General features: G+C 44.4%; 1 protein-coding gene across 8 annotated transcripts; it reads right to left on the reverse strand.

The window, feature by feature from the left end:
* Positions 1-396: 396 nt before the first annotated feature.
* On the reverse strand, positions 397-21075 carry LOC117898814 (PH and SEC7 domain-containing protein). 8 transcript variants are annotated; one of them, XM_034808470.1, is made up of 15 exons: positions 20176-21074; positions 9967-10033; positions 9836-9889; positions 8973-9769; positions 7716-8909; positions 6680-6997; positions 5096-6141; positions 4653-5039; positions 4431-4591; positions 4267-4364; positions 3935-4210; positions 3719-3856; positions 3443-3660; positions 1613-1733; positions 397-1541 (listed from the first exon to the last, which is right to left on the reverse strand). In XM_034808470.1, the coding sequence occupies exons 1-14, from the start codon at positions 20311-20313 to the stop codon at positions 1712-1714; spliced, it is 4914 nt and encodes a 1637-aa protein (XP_034664361.1). In that variant the 5' UTR covers positions 20314-21074; the 3' UTR covers positions 397-1541; positions 1613-1711. The 8 variants fall into 8 exon arrangements, with proteins under 8 accessions (XP_034664361.1, XP_034664364.1, XP_034664360.1 ...); XM_034808473.1 differs by lacking the exon at positions 397-1541 and having other exon boundaries at positions 1613-3255; positions 5096-5558; positions 5940-6141; XM_034808469.1 differs by lacking the exon at positions 397-1541 and adding an exon at positions 1879-2064.
* Positions 21076-21824: the final 749 nt, after the last annotated feature.

Raw genomic sequence — 21824 nt, forward strand, 5'->3', positions numbered from 1 at the left:
TATAGTATAACGGCTTTCCTAAAGTTACTCAAAGCTTATCAGTTAGTTTTAAATGTTCACATAAAAATCACCGACTCTACAATGCGCTTTCTTGTTTCCCTTTCTTTCCCTTTATTCGTAATATGTTCTGAAGTTCTTAGATGAGAATGCTCGTGTGTGTGTTTGTGTGTGTATGTTTTTTGGAGTTCAAAGGGATTAAGGGTACGTGGATAGTACTCGTATTGCTTTAAAACTAAGTGTTTGAGTGAGTGAGTGAGTGTGAGGGGTGCCCTCGCGGAGCCGTTTAAAATGTTGTAACTAAATTAATATACAATATGCATACATTTAGGCGGCACTTGGCTTAGCGGGCGAGCATTCGTTCGCTTCAGTTTCATTTAGCTGGTATTTTCGAATTTATTGCCGTTTCATTAGAATTGTTAAAAATTATTATAAACAATGTTATACAGTTTGCATTTACATAATTACACAATACAATTAAATATACTCGTAATAATATATTCAAAAATATATATACTATATATATATGTATGCTTTTGTTTTTGTTTAGATTTATTGTTTCCCCATCAAATATCAAATTTCATATTCTAGCTACATGGACATGTGGCGTAAACAACCAATAATTGCTCAAATAAATATTACTCATCCGCACATAATATTGGAGTAAGTTGTGTTTTGATGCGTTTCCTACACAGATCGAATAGGAGGATAATTGTATCGCAAAAAGGCCAATGAACGAGTCATACATATATGTATGTGAAGCATATGTGTGCTATGTACGATTATGTATGATATATGTACGTAATTGTTTATGATAATGATAGCTAAATGTGCTCCTATAATCCTCTCTCATCGCTTTATTGTTACTTTTCTTCAGTTGTTTTCGTGTGTGGTGTGGTGCGTGTGGTGTAGTGTGTGTGGTGTGTGTGTAGCGAAATTGTTCAATAATTTATAATTTATTTTTATCATTTATAATGATAGCATAGGTAATGATGTAAGTATTGTATATCAATTCTCGTAATTATAATCTATGTGTATAAGCGATTCGCCCTCACGTTCAGAAACGATCGTTCAGCAGCATTATTGGCCAAACAAATCCAAATCGAATTGCTAAATGCCAATATCTCTGTTGAACGACCATTCAGATTACATAGTACATAAAACCATCTCATACAGTTAACAAATTCGATTACAAATTGGGTTGGTATTTGTAGTCTTAATCATCTCAATGTGATCTTCCGCTTAGCCTTAAGATCCGGCACTTGGAATCATTCGATCGGTAAAGTAGGATATATGTATTGGCAGATTTTTTGTTTGTTTTTTTTTGTTGAGTGAGTGCCGCACGGCACGGCACGGCACAGCCGGAACCCGTGTGTGTGTGTGTGTGTGTGTGATTGGGTGGGTGGGTGTGTGGTTGGAGCCTCTCTATACCGCTCCCGCTCCCTGCTGCATGAGTGCTGATTATGCGAGTGTGTGGTGTGGTGTGGCAGCGTGGCATATTCGGAGTATTCTATATTCATGGGTATTGCATCACTGCATCATCTCTGAATGAGAGAGAGATAGAAAAAGTGTTAAATGCATTGTAGATCTTCCATTTTGGGCGTGTGGAACTTACCAACTGCCAACTAGAGGCGGATACGGATGTGTGTGGTGTTTTTTTTTTGTGTGTTTGCGGTGTTGAAATGATCGAAATCAAGAGCGAAACAAAAATTAATTAAGCGAATTTCTTCTCCTTTCTGCAAGTGTAGAATGAAAACCAAAGTTAACAATCAACAAAGAAAGAATGTTCTGAAATGTTCGATATACAGATGTGGAGCCAAGCTAGACACTGACGAGTAAGCAATAAAACATTGAGATATTTGTAGCCTATAGCTTGCTCACATTCAAGACGGGCGGTAGCTAGTAGGAGGAGTACAGATCGGGGCATTTACAGAGAGAAGCACCTTCGTTGGACTGCTGTCCGCGGATCGCTAGCCTCCAGGCAAGAGGCAACTACTCGTTTAAAGGCTTTTGGAATGGTAGAAATGCCGCCAGAGCACGCTACAGCAGCAGAAGACATCGAGCCATCTGTAAGATTGAAGAATTCTTCCATTTGGGTTCTGTTTTTTTGTGTTTGTTTAAACTGGCATTAATTGAACGGAACGTAACGAGTTGAGCGGGCGGGGGTAACAACGGATGGTAACGAGTAACGTATTTCTTTTTAGGAGTCCATAAAATGTTCGGTTCGGTTAGCATGACTCTCATGTTATGGTACATCAGTGTTTGTGTTGTGTTGTGTTGTGGGTGTATAAATGTGGGTCTACAATCAATTAATCATTCTTCCAGGATAACCAGCGTGTAAAGTGTGTGTGTGTGTGGTGTGTGTGTAGTGATTCCGGGGATTCTCTTATCATACAAGCTTTGATTGGTTTCGTTCTACTTAAAATTGTATCTCTATCTGCTTGATGTGGTGTGCAAATTGCTTGTAAAATTCTTGTAATATTTCGGTAATCTCATCATCTATGGTAAGTGTATGTATGTTGTATATTTCGTATGCTTTTAGCTTAGGCATAAACGCATAAACGTCTGCTACTAATGAACCACATTTGTGTTTTGTTGTTTAAATATATTTTTCTTCATTTCTTTTCTTTTCTAAATCTATGTATATTTTCTATATAGTTTGCATGTATAACGCCAAAAGTTCGGGGTTTATAGCTACGAGTGCTACCAAAAAAACATTATTTCTCTATAGTTAACTATGCGCATCTTGACTTTCGAATTTCGGCATCGGTTTCAATCGGGATATCTTTTTGATGAATCTTTCGAATTTTCACAGCATTTGTGGTATATGGGTTGTGGGGTTGTTGCTCTCAAAATAAATCCACATAACAACTAATTATATTAGGGGATTATGTTTATGTTCACATGGTTTTAATTGCCTAAACGCAACGCTCAAGTCTGAATTCTGTATTATTGTTATAGTTAAAAACTATTCAAAATTAAAGCTTGTACAGGGCACACACAGATGGTCTCAGGGATGATCAAAGATGGTACAAATGATGGGACCACAATGAAAGGCAAAGTAAAAACTCAAAAGCGAATGGAAATAAACGCACAACACGAAATATACATTATATATTTACAGACACAGAAAAAAATTAAAGAAATGTGAGTACAGTGCAGTCCCGCCAGCAACATAAGAAAACACCGCAGCAAACACAGTCCCAGAACAGCCGATTCCAAAGCAAATTGGAAGGCACTGAGAACCGGGGATATCTGCTGGGGCAGGTGGAACGAACAACACAAGTAACAAAACAAAACAGAATAGGGGAGTAACGGATCGAATCGAACGCTTTAAACCACACAAGCTGAGAAAACTCCCATTACGCGTCAGCCAATGTCCTGCTGGACATTGCCGCCGGAGGATGAGGAGCTGCTGCCGCTAGCACGTGGTTGCTGACTGTACCTGTTCGATGACTGTTGCTGTCGCTGCTCCTTCTGCTGTTGCTCCTGAATGTTAATACTTGGCGGCGTGGTGGGCGTGCAGCTGGTGCCCACAGGGAATGTGTCAGCTTCTTCGTCAAGGATTGCCTGCGTCGGCTGCTGCGCCTGCAGCTCCAATTGCTGCTGATCGGCCAGCATTTTGGCGCTGAGTATGCTCACATAGGTGCGGTAGCGGCGCAGCTGCAGAATAAACCAAATATTATAATTTACACACATAGAATAGGGCACTGGGGCTCACTTCATATTGCAAATAGCTCTCCTTTTCCTTGTAGTTTTGCAGTGGCAAGCCTTTGCTGGGAATCGGGCCCTTCTTGTGCTCATTTAGCTCTTGCTCTAGCTGCGCCAGCTGCACCTCATGCGACTCCAACTGCTCCTTCTGCAATACAAAATATAAAAGAAATTCCATCAGATTCGGTTCCTTTAATCGCGTTCTTCCCCCATTCCCCATACTTACCACCATTAGTTTGGTCTGCTTGCTGGGCAAGAGTGGACGCTGGAATCGCTTCTGGCTGCCCACACCGCCCTCGAGTGGTGGCGCCGAAATGGCCGCGCACACATAGTTGATCGTCTCGACCCACGAGTGGAGCTCCTTGGAGTCGCTTGTCTGGAAGAGATACTCGGCCTGATCGGACGTCTGCAGACGGAACACATGTTGCTTCTTGGTGTAATCATTGGCCTTGGTGGCTAGGGCGTGATGTATGCGTATTGCATTGTGCAGATTGTCGGACATCTGTGGCATACAAAATAGTTAGAAGTGTTTTAAAATCCCTTCTCACTTCTACTCACTTGACTCTTGCGAAAACCATGCTCATCCTTATGCAAATACAGTACAAGATCACGCAGCGTGCAGTAGAACATCTTCCAGGAGCGTTTGCCAAAGGGAGCTGCCAATGGAAAAAGAGAGTTTTAGGTCATCTATTCAATTAGTAAATCTATTAGTAAATCCTCACTCTTTTTGTAGCTGCTATCGTAGCAGCATTTTCGCATCACATAGCCCTTCTTGTACTCCACAGCGGTGGCCAGTTCGGGTGCATCCAGGAAGGGATTTTGGCCAACATTTCCCAGTGCATTGTTGCCAGTGCGCTGTTGCAGATCACCCGCATCGTCATCTCTGAAAGAACAAGACCCATTTAATGCATTTCCTTTCAATAAAGAGATTGGTTTGTACTTACAGAGCCCATTCTAGCGGCTTCGTTTTGATGGCCTGATACAATAACTTGAGGATATCCTTGGGAAAGTTCTCGCCATCGTTGAGATCTGCCAGATTGTCCACAAATTCCGCACAGCTCATCTTGCGATTCATATTCTGCCCATGCAGATCCGTGTTCAGCAGCATTATGGCACAGGTCAGTGTGTGCACCGCATCCTGCGAGTTGAAGGTACCCGGATTGCAGTCCAGAAAACGCTTCGAGAAGTGCACTAGGACCCGCTCTCGCTCCTGGGTCTCGCCGGACAGCGAGAACTGTTGCAGGAACTCGCGCAGTGACTGATCCAGCGACTTTTTCTCAAAGGTGAAATGCTTTAGATACTCATCGGCTACCGCCCTGCTAAAGTCGTTGCTGAAACGAAATCCAAAATGAGTCAAACGGTTCTCCACATGATCTGTGGCACTCACTTCTTGCTGAGATGTCGGGAGACGTCGCTCTTTTTGAAACCATCGAGAGAATACAGTCTTTTGGCCAGGCGTATGGCCGAGGGCATGTCCACAGCCTTGGGCGAGTAATGGTAGGAGTGCAGCGATTCCACATCGCTGCCATCATCGGAAACGGGTGGAGACGCGTCTCGCATACCCTGCGCCCCTGCCCCCGCACCCGACGACATCGTTGCATGCGGCTGCTCATCCGTCAGCGTGACCACATCGTCATCGGACCGAGCCGCACTGCCACCGCCACCGCCGTTGTTGTCCATGCCGCGCACTTGGATGACCACCTTGTGCTCCGACTGATCTCTGTCTCTGTCCCGAGTCTGCTGCTGCTGGGCACGCAGCTGCTGTTTGAGCTGCTGGCGCTGCAGGGCGGCCCCATCCGAGACGAGTATGGTGGAGTCCGAGTCACTGGGATCGCTAAGTACCATGCCGCCTAGAATATCGCGAGAACTCAATAAGTTATCGTCGTCTTGGTAGTCGGGACTAGATATATTCGAAATGGCCTCTGAGACGCTCAAATCGTTGCCACAACCACTAACACCACCACCACCGCCGCCAGCACCATTGCCAGCCCCTGGACAGGTTAGCAGACCGGGCATGCCAGTGGGCGGCTGCAGGAAGGCTTGTCCGCCGTTTTCTCGCTGCTGCTGCTGCTGGTCCACTGCCTGACCATTGCCACCTAGGGCACCCTTCGAGCCCGATGAGGACATCACCGACGAGGACACCGATGTGGGGGAGGCCGGACTGCCTGCAGCCGAATGCTGCGGCGACGAACTAATGGAACTTGAATGTGAATTTGAATGCGATTGCTGACCGTAGAGTTGCTGCTGTTGTTGCTGTTGTTGCTGCTGATGATGTTGCTGCTGCTGATGATGTTGCTGCTGTTGTTGCAATAGTAATTGTTGCTGCTGCTGTTGCTGGAGCTGTTGCTGCGCCTGCTGCTGTTGGATCTGCTGCAACTGATGTGGCTGCAGTGGTGCATTATAGGTCCACACAATCCGATCTCGATCCGATGCCTAGATAGGGTTTGGGTGTATATAAAAAACAGAGATTAGTATTCGAATGTGTACTATCAAAATATGTAATTTCAAGATTCGTTTTTTTTTTTATTTCGATTAAGGTTTAAGGTTATTTTTGATGGCTCTCGAATTTCCATTTTGCCGTTGCCCAATCTCACTCTGAGGAGAGTCCTAAACAATTGCAAAAGTGGCATTTGTTGTGTTTGAAGCGTTCTCTGTGTTTTTTTTTCTTTTTCTTTTTTTTCGCTGTGTGTCCTGTGTCTGTGGTATGCGTATGCAGCAGGTGTACGACAAGTATTTGGTGTGTATGTGTGTGGATAGGTGTTTTGTTTCCTCATTGATCCACATACGATATAGAGTATGTTTTGCAAAATCTTTTAGACTACTATCAATCAATTTCTACATATACAAAACTGTTCCAAGCGCAGGCAAAGAAATCAAAAATTGGCAACTTAAAAAAAGATCACAAAGAGATCGAAATCAAAAAGAGTCAAAGATCACATTAATCGGCATGCCAACTATGCAACATGGCAACCTTTTTGCATAGGATATAGTTTAATTTGTTGCTGCAGTTGCCGCCTCTGATCATCTTCTTGTTAGTTCTCGCTGCAGTCGTTTCTATCGTTATAGTTGCTGTTGCCCCACTGCTTTCGCACTCGCTCTCGATCTCGGCCTCGGTGCTCTCGGTGCTCTCGCTGCTATTGTTGTTCCCTATTGCTGCTGTAGTTGTGGGACTGTTGTTGTTGCAGCTATTCAGCGGTTCACTCTCGATTTCAATCTCGTTCTCGTTGTTGTTCAACGCCGACGAGTTGTGGACAATTGTCGCCACCGACGATACAGTGGTGGCCGTCGACTAGAAAGCTCACACGTTCATGGACATTAAATTGCGCACGTGTCAAATTTGAGATAGTTGAGAGAGAGAGAGTCAAAATATGAGAAACAAGAGAGAACGGAGAACAGAGAAAACGAAAAGAAGAAAGATACACGAAACAAGAGAGTAAGATAGACAGAGTTGTTTAGTAGTAAGTAGGAAAGATTAAAGTAACGTGTGGCAATGAACAACGAGTAATGGAAGGTAGTAAGTGGGATAGGTACAAACTAACGAGTGGGAGTTTAATGGATAGGATATAAAAGTACCGAGTAATGAGTGGGAACTACCGGGAATAGGGCGGGGAATGCATATGGAATCGTATATGCAATATGATTTATAGAACAATGCAATGATTTTACAGTCAAATATATACACACATACGACAACAGCTACAGTAACCAGAGTTAACGGCAAACTGAACTCTACAAAGCACTTCAAACGGTAGGGAGTTTCAACGGGTTGGCGAGGATTGTACGGATTACTACATGATCGAGAGAGACAGAGAGACGTGGAACCGTATGTGTGTTATTTTTTGGCAAGGTGGGGGAGCTGGGGTAGATCGATCTGGTGGAAAGTTCGACGTGGCACACTAGCGACGGTATTTCATCTATGGCCTATCGCCATCTATGGGCGGCTAGATATCTATCCAGCGATTGGAGGGGATGTGGTAGTACATGGTGCGCTCGACTCGACGCCTCACCTGCGAGTCCTCGGAGTCCTGACGCGTGTCCAGCAGCGTATTGAGTGAACTATTCACATCCTCATCAATGTCGATGGGTATCACAGCCGCAATGCCCTCGCGCTGGATCTGCTGCAGATGATCCTCGGACTTGCTGGTGCGGAAGCCGGCGGCATCACATTTGCGCACCACATGCCCATTGTGATGGCGTCGCACAACAACGACACCAGCGGCCCCGCTACTCGACTCTGGGGCCAAAGAGCTCGGCTCCGGGCTGGTGGGCACCGAATTGGCCGTCTCCTTGTCGATCAGAGGCGTCGACAGTGAAATGGGTGATGTTGGCACTGAGAAGGAGGTCTCGTCCTGCGAGGTATTGGCTGCGCCCAGGCCAACGCCCATTGGCATGCCGCCGCCCGCCTCGCTCTTTACCGTTGCGGACGAGGTGGAGCCCGAGGCAGAGTAGCCGGGCATACGAGCAGCACAATCGACAGCATCTCGATTGCGCAGCTGCTGCTGTCGCGTTGCGGCACGCTGCTTGAGGGCACGAAGTCGCTGCTTCGTAGAGCCGGAGCCCAGCGAATTTGTCGAGTAATCCTCGTCGCCGGCATCGTTATCCTCCTCGTCGTAGGCATCATCATCATCATCGTCGTCCTCGACCAGACACTGCCGATCGCTGTTATCCTCATCTCCGCGTCCCATCCCGCTCTGGTACGTCTCTATGTTGGTGATGTCGTAGTGGGTCTGATCCTCCTCGCGCTCCTCTTCCGCCTCCGCCTCAGCTTCAACCTCCTGTTCCTGCTCCTCGTCCAGCTCATCCTCGTTCTGGTAGTACTCGTATCGTTGCTGTTGCTGCTGCTGGCGATAACGCTGCTGCTGCTGACGTTGCCGCTGGTGCTTGCTGTCCTCCTCTAGGACATATTCGCCCTCCTCATCACGCTCTAGCTCCTCGCACATCAACAGCGTGTCATTTGTGAGTGAATCCTTGCGGTTGTAGCTGTTGTTGATGCTGTCCCGCTGCTGCTGCTGGTGGTGCTGCTGCGGCTGCTGTTTGCGCTGCTGCTTCGCCTCACGCTTCACCGAATCCGAGCTGGTGTTGGTGGGCGAGTCCACCGAGGAAGAGGATGTGGGCGATGATTCACCCGATGCTCGTGGCGCTAGGGCGCCATTCATCCGGGAATTTGGCAGACGAATCGGCGAATCCCGCAGACTGTCAACCTGCAAAGGAAAATGTGGGTTTCGGTAAGAGAAATCTCGTCCGATTTTCGTTCCTTTACTCACTTTCTTGGCCTGGGTCGTTAGGTGATTGCTGGTCTGTGGTGTCCTGGACAGATTCAAGATCAGATCTCCCGTCATCATGTAAGCCTCAAAGCGTGGCGCCTTCGCCGGCTGCGGTGGCGCCGAATTCGGTTCTGGCTCCCTGTCTGTGTCCGGCTCTCGCTCCGTAGAGATTCGCGGCCGGGCGACGGGACTGCCGCTGTAGCTGTTGGAATGCTGCAACGATTGCGGTGGCAGCTGGGAGTTGTGTGCACTTCCGTTACCGTTACCGTTACCGTTGCCGTTACCGTTCGATGCCTTTGTGGGGATCTGGGAGGATCGTGGCCGCTTGTTCTGTGGCGAATGCAGCACGGGCACGGGCTTGGGCGCTGGGCACTTTCGCGCCTGTGGAATGCGTGAGGGTCGGTGCGTGGGCGAGGTGGCGTCCGAGCCCGTTGGCGATGTTGGTGCTGCACTAGTGGTGATGGTTGATGTCGTCTGAACGGTGGTCTCCACCACTTTTATCTTGGTGGAGCTGGCCGAGGAGTTGCGGCTGTGTGTGTGGGTGGTCGTTGTGGTGGATCCACTCGCCAGCAGCGGCGAGGAGTTCTGCCGCAGCGATGGCAAGTGTGTGGGCGACTTGAAGCGCAGTCCGCTGGCTGCTGGAGAAGATCCCTTGCTGTTGTTCGGACGATGGTTAGGCGAGGAATTGGCGCTGTGGCTGCTGTTGTAGTCGTAGATGTTGGGAGATTCAATATCCACATAGTGTGGACTCTGTGTGTTGGCCAGCTGCTCTTTAATGCGTGCCTTAAGCTTGGGATCTAATGGAAGATGATTAGAGCATGATTAGATTTATTTCTATAGACTTTTCTTGAGATTCCATTTACCTCGCTTCAGTTCCAAGGTCACCAACTGTTCCGACAGACGCAGGCATTTGAGAACTATTGCAAAAAGATAAAGAAAACATTTGTTAGTTGCTGCTGTTTCCTGAAAGATGTTTCTTTATGCTATAACTTACCTTCCTTCGTTGTATAGCGATGGACATCAGTTCCGTTGACTTTGAGGATGACATCCCCGGCTTCAACCTGCAAAAATATGTGTATGGTTGTCGTTAGTTCCGGCCGTAATCGAATCACTCGACAACAAAAGGTCTTATTGATTTTCTCTTTTTGGGTTTTCGGTTTTTTGCACGCCGCCGTCTGTCTGCCCATCCAGCAAACACTATGGCTGTGTCGACTGTCGGCACTTGTAAACTATTTTTAATTTTCTTCTCGATGGGCCTTCAACGCAACGCAATAGTGAACAGAAAGAACAACAACAGCAAAAAACAAAAAAACAGCAACGGCAACAAGGAAAATAGGAAAATAACATGAAATCACAACGTGGGCCTCCTCCTCCCGTCTATTTCCACTTCCACCGGCAACGACATTGGCGCCTTATTTACTTGCTGACGTAGAAGCCAACGATGGAATGAGCGTCTCCGGAGGAGACGTCACACTCAGTGTCCGTGGCGGAATGGTACGAGTGCGCGTCGTACGCTAATATGCTCCACCACATGGATTATTCAATAAATGGTGAGACCTCCTAGCATAGAGAGGGGAACCAAAATACGACACGCGCCAGGCGCCATCTTCTTCGTCATGCAAAATGCATCAGCAGCAGCGGCAGGTACACAGCAGCATTACTTGTATTGCATAATTAGTTTTCCTGCTTCCCTCACTTGTGTATTAAATTTATTATTAATGTTTTTTTGGGGAGTAAAGCGTTGCCGCCTCTTCGGTCTCTCGAGGGTTTGTTTCCACTTGGCAGCCGAGATGGCAAAGGGGCCGCAATTAAAAACTAAAAGTCTCACTAATTTATGCGCTCTGCTCTCCAAAGTTCGTTTACAATAAGACCGAGCGAGCGACGGAGAGACGGAGGCGAAGGCGTCAGCTGAGCATGAAGCGAGAGCACGTTCAGTCTGCACCGACAGAGCAACCGGCTGCACAACTAAAAAATAAGAGAGAGAGAGAGAGAGAGAGCGAGAGAGCGCCCAAGAGAACTGGTGCAAAGAGACGCGGATTCTGTGTTCTTGTGGGAGGTTGAAATGCAATTCAATTAAAACTGTGTTTAATTTAATTGCTTCCCAAAAAAGTTCTTTATATAACCAACCCCAAGGTTACATCCCATGGGAAAGGGCAGGAATGCAAAGAAAGTGGATTTGGGGGATTAAAGCAATTTCTAGCCAAAAGAAAGTCTCAAATCCGTAATGCAAATTTGATGTTTCCCCTTCCCCAAGACACTTCCACTATCGGACGGTGGATTGACAGCATCTCAGCATGGGAGTACCAGCGCGCACTCATCTCCTCTTGCACTCACAAAACATGTTTCTGCGATAACAAGCTACGATTAATGACTTACAGCAAAGGTGAAGGCTCTCTCTCTCTAGCTCTCCTTCTCTCTTCTCCTTCCCTCTCCCTCACCATCATCTTCATCGGATATTCGATTAGGCAGTTTACAAACACAAACACAATGCAGCAGCAGGTGCACACTTCTCCCCTCTCCGCTAGTCTAGTCGTGTGCTCATGCAAATCAGCACACACACACGAGTACACTTCTTTTGCATTTCACTTTCACGCGTTCGAGGGGGAGAGAGGCGTTGGCGTCAGAGCAGAGGCAAAGCAGTTGAACCAGGCAGAGGCAGGCGCAAGCAGTCAAGCAAGCAGGAGAGTCAACCAGCAGAGCAGGCAGAAACCCGGTTAAAAGTTAAATCAATCAGTTACACTCGATTGCAGCAGGCAGGTCCAACCCCTTCTCCAACCCACACTACCCACCCCAGCTCTCTTCTTCCTCACTTCACCCTTGGATGCAACGCTCACAGCACAAATTGAAATTGGTTTGAATTGATTTGTTTTCCAATGACACTTTGGAGAGTGTTTTTTTCGTGCACTTCCTACGGCACATTCCCATCTCTCATCTTCGATTTGTTTGTTATCTGCGAGAGACATCTCGCTCGCACACCGTATTGGAACTTACGGCACTTTAAGGGCGTTGCCAGATGCAGAAAAAGTGCACATGCACTGGACTAGGGTTCACAGAACTGGACATTAAGTTAACCCTGGGAATACATAACAGGGAAAACAAAAAGAAAACAAGACACACATTTATTGGTTCTAGGCCAACATTAACTCAACATTAAAGCAAATAACGGAAATCTTATCAGTTTTTTCTCCTTCCTAATACACAATACATACTCAATAATCTCTTGGGAATAACAATTTAACCCATTGACAACCTCATAGTTTTATCAATTTGAGTAATTTTAGCATTCTTTCCTCACATTCGACTATCAATTAATGAGCTCTTGAATCAGCAATTAATGTCGAGTTTTATGGTTACTCCGTTTGTTATTTCGGAAGTGTTGCACAAAAGATACAATATTTAATGTGTATAGATGTCCATATATAGATTTATGTTCAATGACGTTTTATTGACACATCGCCACCGACTTGTTCCAATATCAATTAACAATAGCAACAATCGAACGCCCACTCACTAATATGTATAGCGGGTAAACAAGGCAATTGATTGACTGACTCTACGAGTACGATTACGAGTATTGGTGGCGACGACCTATTCAAGTACAGACCTCTGTGCCTGTGCACTACCTTCACCGTTATAAGTCGAGGTAGATGTCGATGTGAATGTTTTTGTTGCTGCAGAGTCGTTGACAGGCTGCAGTAATAGAAAAACCCACTAACCTCCTTTGCTGCTGGGCAGAAAAATCAATGTTAGGCGCAGATAAACCCAAGCACCCAACGCCTCCATAGGCGTTGGGCTGGGCAAAAAAAAGAAACGAAAATATGTGGAGTCGCAGCCAGAGGTAGACTTTAGCAGGCGGCAGGTGGAACGACATTCGAGTAGTAGACTTATGGCTCACTCAACTAAACATTTCTGCCATTTCTTTGCAATTTGCATTCTCGTGTCATTTTCAAACTGTGATAGACAGTGTCCTATAAATGGGACATATTCCAGTGTCCTGTGTCAACCATTTATCAGGCGGCACATCAATCACATCACACTCGGTATTTGGTGTTAAAATAAGTGACATTTAGTGCGAATTTTACCGGTTGATTGGAATAGTGACGGCACACAAGGTCATCGGAATAGAATAAGCAATATATTTTAATGATTTTCTGTATCAAATACTACATTCCAAATGAATTTATACTTTCTCTTATAGGAAACGTGAGAATCAAAGTCATTCGTATCAGTAAATAACCCTGGAAAAGGGTTATGTATTACTCGAACACAATTGAAAATTCGTACAACCCTCAGTATTACACATGTAATTCTAGTAATTGTCTTTCACAAACAGCATTTCCTCTATTGTTCCCTTGTTTGATTGATATTCATATCATTTTTCAACCCTGGTCGATAACAAACACACACACAAACACAACTACACAGCTCCCCTCCTTTCTGCACTGGTTTATTGTTGTTTTATTCAATATTCCAACGACCTTGCCGGCCTGGCTCCCCCACATTTATTGTGGATTTCCTTTCATATTTGCGCACGCCGTCGAAAAAAAAAACAAGAAATAAAAGAGAATCAAATTAGCATGGAATGAATGGTTTATTTCATTATCGCGCTGCTCTCTCTCTCTCTCCCTCTCTCGAGTGGCTGAGGCTGATGATTGTGTAATCGCGGGAATCGGAAGTCACCGAAACGGTGATGTTATCGCTGCGATGCGTCCGTCCCTTCCCCCCACTAACACTTAATAATGTCAAACAAAGAGGGGAGAGGTAGGGTGGGTGCTGCTTTGTAGCGTTGCGACGGCCTGGAACCTGACCTATTGTGATACCTAATAATGTGCGAAATGCCACAGAAACTAGCGGCGACTGTTGACTGGCTGTTGATTGAGTGATTCCATGGCATGCCCCCACTTGACAGGAGCTGGAATCGGAAATTGCTTTCGCACTTACCGCAATTTGAGAAACCTTCCCACATGTTCTCTATCATCCACTTACTTTCTATCACTCTCTCTCTCTCTCTGTAACTAATTTAGAGCCAGTTGTTCCTGTCAATTATTCGAGCCAAGCTTTCAATTTGCTGCCCTCCTACATTTCAATTTGTGGGAAACTCAATGAAGAAACCATGTATCAAGTCACTCATCTGCCAATTCATCTCTTTAATTAAATTTGCACTCGCTTATTTTGCAGCATCAAGGCAAAGTATCGATTGCGCAACAAGACTTCTTTCTTGGCCACACAAAATTGGCAATAATTTAGGATATTCTTCCCTCTTCTCCCTATCGTCAAATATTCGAAATAAATTGAAAATTAGCACAAAACATGCACGAAAATGCCAGGAATTTTACTATATTTACCATATTTTCCAAACAAACAACAAAACCAGCGAAAATGTTTTGTTGCTGGCGATGTTTGCAAAACGCATAAAACTGACTGCAACAGGAACAACAAGCTGAAGAGAATGGTATTGCGAATACAGAGATACCCTCTAGAAGGAATTTAGATATCATATTATCGTAATCATATTAAACTAACACAAGGAAAATAGAGAGAATCTAAAGATTCAATCTTGTATTTTTTTCTAAATCAAAGCAAGAATATTTATAGTTTGCCACATAAATACCATATACCCACAGGTATCCCCTCTAATAATGGGGGGTTTACAAAATAGAGCCAGGCAGCAGCAACAACATCAAGAAATGTTTTCGCAAACAAGTTGGCCAACGATACACTTAAAAGTTGTGTATGTATTGCGCCGCATTCTAGGATTCGAGCGGCTTTCTGTTTTTGTTTGTTTTTTTGGACTTTTATTTTAAACAGTCGACAGCAACAAAAGCAATGGTGCATGTGCCTAGATTCTAGGCCCTAGAAGCATGGTTTATTTTTGCTATTGATTTGCATTTGCATATGTATTTGCCTTGGCTGTTGTTGTCTGTTGCAATTTCTGTGCGCATTTTCGTTGCACTGCTGCGAATGTGGGCCACAAAAACGAAATAGAGAGCAAATTCCAAGCCGGCCGGCCGGCAGGCCACTTTGCATCTAATTGAGGAGAGCCCACTCTGAGCGGATAAGGCAGCAGAAGAGCCACTATAAAAGCAGCACCTCCGGTAGGCAAGAGATGTTGGGTTAAGAGGAGATGAGGGCTGCCATTCAATTTGCAGACAAACTGGCAAGTGGCAACGCTGGTGGAGTTGCACCGTTGTTGCTTTTGTTACTTGTATTTGTATACTCTTGCACAGAGTTATTTATCAACTCGAAAACAATGGGACAGTGCTACTGTCTTTCGCTGTATGTGCCTGAATCAGCTATGGAAATGCTTCCGAGATGGGCATGTATTTGATCTACAAGAGTATTCAAACCTTCGGTCGGACCCAAAAGCTTAGCTTCTGTTTTGGTCGTTTATCTTCGGTTATGCTTGGACGCACACACGAACGGGCCGGCCAGAAAGCGAGCGAGCCAGAGCGGGCACAAACAACGCCAAATATAAATGCTTTGGATTTAGCGCAAAGTTTACTGCTTCGGCAGCACAACACTACGCTTTCTACTACACTTTTTGCATGCCTGCTGAGTGCCTTATGCACTTATTGTTCTTATGATTTCTTTGATTGTTGCTGTAGTTGCCCCACTGCTCTGCCTCTGCTGTTGCTGCTTATGCTGCTCGCTGTGCCGTGGCGTGCAACGAACCGCAGCGATGGAGCCGCACAGCGTGCACACAGGGTACACCTCAGGGTCTCTACCGCCCACTCAAGAACAAGAAATGGCAGAGAGGATAGAGAGAGAAAAGGGGAAAGAGGGAAGAAGAGAAGAAAAGCCAACTTAATAAACGCGTGCACAATTTTTCATACTGTTGTAATTCAATTAAAGCGAATTTACTCTACTTTTTTGCACTTTTGACTTCAACTGAACCGAACGAGAAAAAAAGGGCAGTAGAAAGGGCAGGGAGAAAGGTACCATTCAAAAGAGAAATGTAAGTCAAAAGCAAAAGAACTCGCTTGACATTTCATTTCTTTTAAAAGAATTCTTCTACTGGCTGCAGACTGTTTTTTTCCTTGCTACTCTCAGTGCTTTTCAGAGCTTGAAGTTGGCCGACTGTGAACTCTGATGTGACGTTTCCTTTAACGTTTCTATTGTCATTACCCACAATTTTCCAGGCGATAGACTACCACCCCGTTCATCGTTGTCCCAGCGTGTGATCGGTATTAGACGGAGGGGGCATTCTACATTCTAGAAAATCAATAAATAGCTTGGAGACACTTTTTTTCATGTTTCTCTACTTCTGTTGTCTGTGTGCCATGTCGGTGGCAATTAATTTGTTCCCTCCAACAGCAGGCGTAGCCGAGAGCCAACAAAAGTCGTTTGTCATTTCCAGTTAACGAGTAATTAAGCAAAACGTTAGAATTTTGCAACAAAACCAGAGGCAAACCGAACAGAAGAGACCACACCACACCACAAAACCAGAAAACACAAGAGAACAAAAGAAGCTCTGGGGAAATGGTTGGAGAAATAAATGCGAAAAAGTCTGGGCAGGCGAAATGGGTTTGGCCACACATTCGTTTTATTAAAAGTTTTGTTTCTGAAGAAGAAAGACGAAAGGAAACATAATGTAGCACTCTCTTTCGCAATAGAAAATTTAATAAGTATGGTGGGAAGAGACTAATGGATACCCAATGATCTGTTTTCGTGTTTAGTTTTCAGCATACAAAGTATTATGCGTCTGGGTGTAGATTCTGATTAACTATGTACATATGTATATATTTTTAGGATATGTGTTTTTTAAATTTATTTTCCAGCATACATACATATGTATGCAAATAGCAAAAAAAAAACACATAAAAAAAATATGTACATATGCATACCCTTTAACATTTTGAGTACCGGGTACTCAGCAAGCAGCTGAAATCAAAGTAGGTTCAAGACAAGGATAGCATGAGAGGGAGAGCAAGCTATCTACAAAGTGCTGTTGGAACTGCAAAGATTAATGACAAAACAAACACATGTGTAGACAAATTTTGAAAATAAATATATTAAAAAGATTCTAGATGATAATTGATCATGTGTACTGAGCGTGGAAACCATACAGAACATTAAATACTGTGTGTTGTTTTTTAAGAAATGTAAATAAAAATTGTATTCCTGTATATTCGTATAGATTAATCAATTGCAAATCAAAATATCTTTCAGGAATACCATACCATACGAAATGACCACATCACTTAGGATTACTTTATTCGCGCAATTAAGCAACAATTTGCCATTCACCGTCTGCCGTCTGTCACCCCCGCCCCCCTAGGCAAACAGACACTAGCCATGACAGAAAGACGTTTGTCACTCTGGAATCTCCAGTTGGAGAAGCACTGAAAAGGCAAACAAACGAGACACAACTGCAATAGGGAAGGGAAGAAGCAACAGAAGACAGAGAGCAGCAGAGTCCAAACTGCAGTCTGGGCGACAGAGAAAAAGAAAGAAGGCGACAACCGATGACAGCATGGACAACAACAACACAAGCACACACCCTCAGAGACCGCGTATGTGTCATTTGTGTGCGTGTGTGTATGCATTCATTGAAAAATAAAATTGTCCCGCAACCAGAATGACGGCATATAAATAAAATACACAACATCCGAAGGTGTCGACTCGTTAATACTCACTAAGGAATGGGATTAGCTGTATCTTGGATACTACAAGTACTCGGAAGAGATCGCTTTTGATGCCCACACAGATTAATTGAGAAATTTATGATGGAGGCATGCTATCTACAATTAAGATATTCTTCCCAAATTCGAAGCACGTGGGAAATCATCTTAATTGGATAATTATTAAATACCGTATAGGGAAAAGCAGCAACAACAAAGTATCTTAGACAATAAAACGTAGATACCTTGTACCCTTTAGTCGATCAGTGCTCTCTTCTTATAACAAAGCGCATAGTTTATGGGTGCATGTATCCCCATTAAATAAAAGAGATAAAATGTTCACATTGTACGATGTGTAAGGGGTACCCCGAGTGCTGCGCGACACTTGCTTGGCCACACAAAAGTAAAGACAACAAGCGAGAGGAGATAGGAGATAGAAGACAAAGTAAAACCCCAACAGCAAAACAACAACAACAATATAACAACAAGTTGTAAAGCGAAAGCGATAAGAAATCGAAAAAGTGCGTGCCAGAGCACACTTGCGTGTGTCTGCGAGTGTGTTCGCTGCTGCTGCACAAGGTATATTGAGAAGAAGGGGCATGCCTGTGGATGAGTGCTGCATATACGACCATGCTCGCCACACCTTATATGAAATATAGCTTCCCACTGCAGTTCACTGCCTCTGCCCGCTGACAATTACCTTCCAGGCAGCGCAACAGCAGCGCCTGGCTGCTTTCCTTCTCTTTCTCTGACATACCTGGGGACATTGCTTCGTTTTTGTGGATTGCATGGAATTACTTAATAATTTAAACAATTTAAAATTCCAAGCGCGTTTTTTGCACTCTGCTGTTTGTTTGTCGGAGAATGATGTTTCTGAAAAGCCAAAACCCGATTCGAAGGAGCCAGAGAACTCTGTTTTCATGTCTTCGTGTGGACTGTTGCCACGTCCGATAATTATAAAGTGTACCCGGTCCTTCCGTCTGTGTGTGTGTGGAAGAGTTTTATTTTTAGAAGAAAATAAATGTTTTCCTTGCATTGCTTTTTATAGCGCTGCATTTGCATTTGCATTTTGTTTTGACTCGACTCCCTCTTTACATTGTTTTGCATTTCATTTGGATTTAAAGTTGCGCCGCGACAAATTAATAATATTTCAAATGAGCAGCACGTAATTCCTTGCTTTTTACAACAATATCCGTTGGGGGCGGTCATTAATCTGCTGTTGACTTTTTCAGGGGAGGGAGGAAGGCACCTCATAGATAAATGAATATTCTCGGAAGTTGCAGTCAGATGTTTACTTTTTATCGCATCAACAATTTCAGTTTGATGTTACACCCACTCGACTTTTTAAGATAATACTGTTAATCTTTATTCTTGCAGCTGATACATGAAACGGGAAAACTTTATGAATCATTAGTAGAGTTGCGTCAAACGCTATCTATTCCACTATCAAATACGAAAGCAAGGCAAGTTTTGGGACTCATCCTTTCCATGAAATGTTTATGATCAGATTTTGGTTGAAATTGTCAAGAAATGCTGAAACCCCGCTCAGTACGTTTTCGCTGTTCCACGTGGTAGTAGACCTAATATAAAAATTCTATTGAGATACTCATTGCACGATTTATCTTAAATTGTATTTCCCTTCAACTGCTTAATTTTTCTAGCTAAAAGTCTTTCTTTTTTTGTTACTAAATAGATTTGGGAATTTTTTGTAATTTATAAATCAAGACTCTCCTTGGTTCAATCAAGCAATTAAGCAGATTACCTATCAGCGAGCATGTACTAAATTTGCTGTGAATTGTATCACCCACCATTTGTAGGGTATCATTAAACACTGAAACTGATTCCCCCCTCCAGATGAATTGTTTGCGTTACTTTGTTTTTCTGCGTTTACTTTTGCACCCCGCTCCAAACATTTGCGATTCGATGACATTAAACGGTAAAACAAAACCAAAAACTGATACGAGAGAGCGAGAGAGGTTCTATCTTTCTACTTTTTTGTGCGAGTGTGTGTGTTTTTGTGAATGGATCTTTGTATCTGTTTGGCATCCCTTTTCCTCCTAGCCAATTAAGACGAGCTTAGGGAGAGCGCGACGATGACATCACAGAGGAAGAACCACATTTTTTGTTGCTTTGCAAATCGAAATGCTTTTCACATACGCAGACAAGCAGCCAGACAGACAGAAAGAAAGAGAGACAGCATAAAAAAGTGGAAAATATTCTTATCAAGAGGCAGAGGGCACACAAATGGGCGCGCCTGTCCATCATCCCATCCCAGGCCTTGGACAGCGGCAGGGACACTTGGGGGCAAGACATAAAGGAAAATGTTGCAATGCCAAAAGTGAACCCAAAGGGGAGTAGGAGTAGGAGTGTGAGTGTTGTGTGAGTAGGGGGAGGGGCTACTGCTTGGTGGTTGATGAAGTCATTGCTTCGCTCTTTTACGGGACAGAGAGTACGCCACTGCCAAGGAGGAGAGCAGGAGACTTTTGTCCCAGACGGGTATGTGGCCAGTGACACACACCCATGATTGTACTAGGGGCTATGGACAGGGGAGTGGTTGTCCTGCATGGGAGTCATTCACTTACCGATCCGCAATCGGCTGCCGGCGAATTCTCCACAATGTCGTAGATGACATGTGGCGGTCCAGTTGATCCAAGCAGCGAAAATCCGAAACCGGAATGCTGTTCGCTGCGCCGCAGCACCACTTTCAATTCCTCGGTCATTGCGCCCCGTCTGTCGTCCGTCTCCGCCTTCAGCCACCAAAAAAGATGCCGCTCCCTGTGCGTGTGCTGGGATGTCGCTGCTCCTGCTGCTGTTTCAGTGTGTTGGTGCGGGTGTCTGGTACGCTGCTTGGCTTACACTTATGTTTATAACTTTTTTTCACATATATTTAATTTGCTTTTGGCTTAATTTCGTTCGTTTTGGGCTTGGCCAACACACACTGCCGCCGCTGCTGCCTCTGCCACCACTTCAACACTTCATTTACACACAGTACAGCACAGACACAAAACGCACTCACAACACGCACACACACTCATCACTCTCACTACACTCACATTCACGACACAATTACAGCTTTAAAATCGACTCCTTGGCGGATTTTGTTTATCATTTTTGTTATATTGTTTGATTGCACTTTTGCTTGCGGCTGGGCTGGGCGCAGCTGTAGCTAGCTCCTTTAAACGCAAATTTCCAACGGCCACCGCATCACGAAAACTTGTTTAATTTTTTCTTTTTCTTCGGTTTTCTCTTCTTTTTCTGTTAGACTTTTCGCCGCCGCCGCAGTGCTGCGTGTCGCTGCCACGGATCACAGTGGTTCAACCGCACATTCTAGCCCGTTTGCGTGTGGCTGTTATTAGTAACATTTCCGTTTTTCTGCATTACCATCATTAATGGTGATTAATTCATTTATTTCCCAATTAAATTCGGACGGCGATCCGCGAAGTTGTTTTTAGCGTGTGACAGTGTGACCGCGGAATTATCAGTGAAATATACCGCCAGCGCCTCGTAAATATACCAAAATATACCATTGCATCTTCAAAATATACCGTAGTCATAAATCGGATTCCTCGATTTTGATGTTCTATTTGACATTACTATCTTGCAAAGACTTTTTACACGAAAACAATAATTTAACCCGATTGAAAAATTAATTTGGCTTATTATAAATACAACTTACTATTGGATTGTACACTTTATGACCTTATATTTTACACATTTGTATTTAAATTTTTCATTAAATCAACTTTTCTGGAAGCAAAGGATCCTTGTGTTCAGTATGTACATGTATGTAAATTATTAAAAGAGACACATGTATGTAAACTGATAACAATGAATATTATTTAAAAATAGCGCGCGCAACAGAAGAGGAAACCGATGGACACCGATGGATTGCCATCCGCCGTCTTAGGGTCCACCCTCTCTGACGCCTAACAACGTGGTAGTTGCCTCAAAAATCCATACCCCTGTCAATATAACTTCGGACTCAGTTGCCAGTGATGCCATCGACAACAGCATCCAGCATCCAGTTTCTCTTACATTGAATGGGGATGGATCTGCAGCCTCTCCTAGCCCCTCAGCTCCCGCACTGAGACTTTTAGGAGTAGCTCCACTAGCTCGCTTTTCTGGAGTACCACTCATAGCAGTGGTCCCCCGCAATCTTTGTCTCTTGTCTTAAACCAGAAGCCAAACTACATCTAAGCACTTAGCTGAAATCGCCGCCTGAAGACTTTAT

Source organism: Drosophila subobscura, chromosome O (genome assembly GCF_008121235.1).
Source record: "Drosophila subobscura isolate 14011-0131.10 chromosome O, UCBerk_Dsub_1.0, whole genome shotgun sequence".
In the NCBI taxonomy this organism is placed as follows: Eukaryota; Metazoa; Arthropoda; class Insecta; order Diptera; family Drosophilidae; genus Drosophila; species Drosophila subobscura.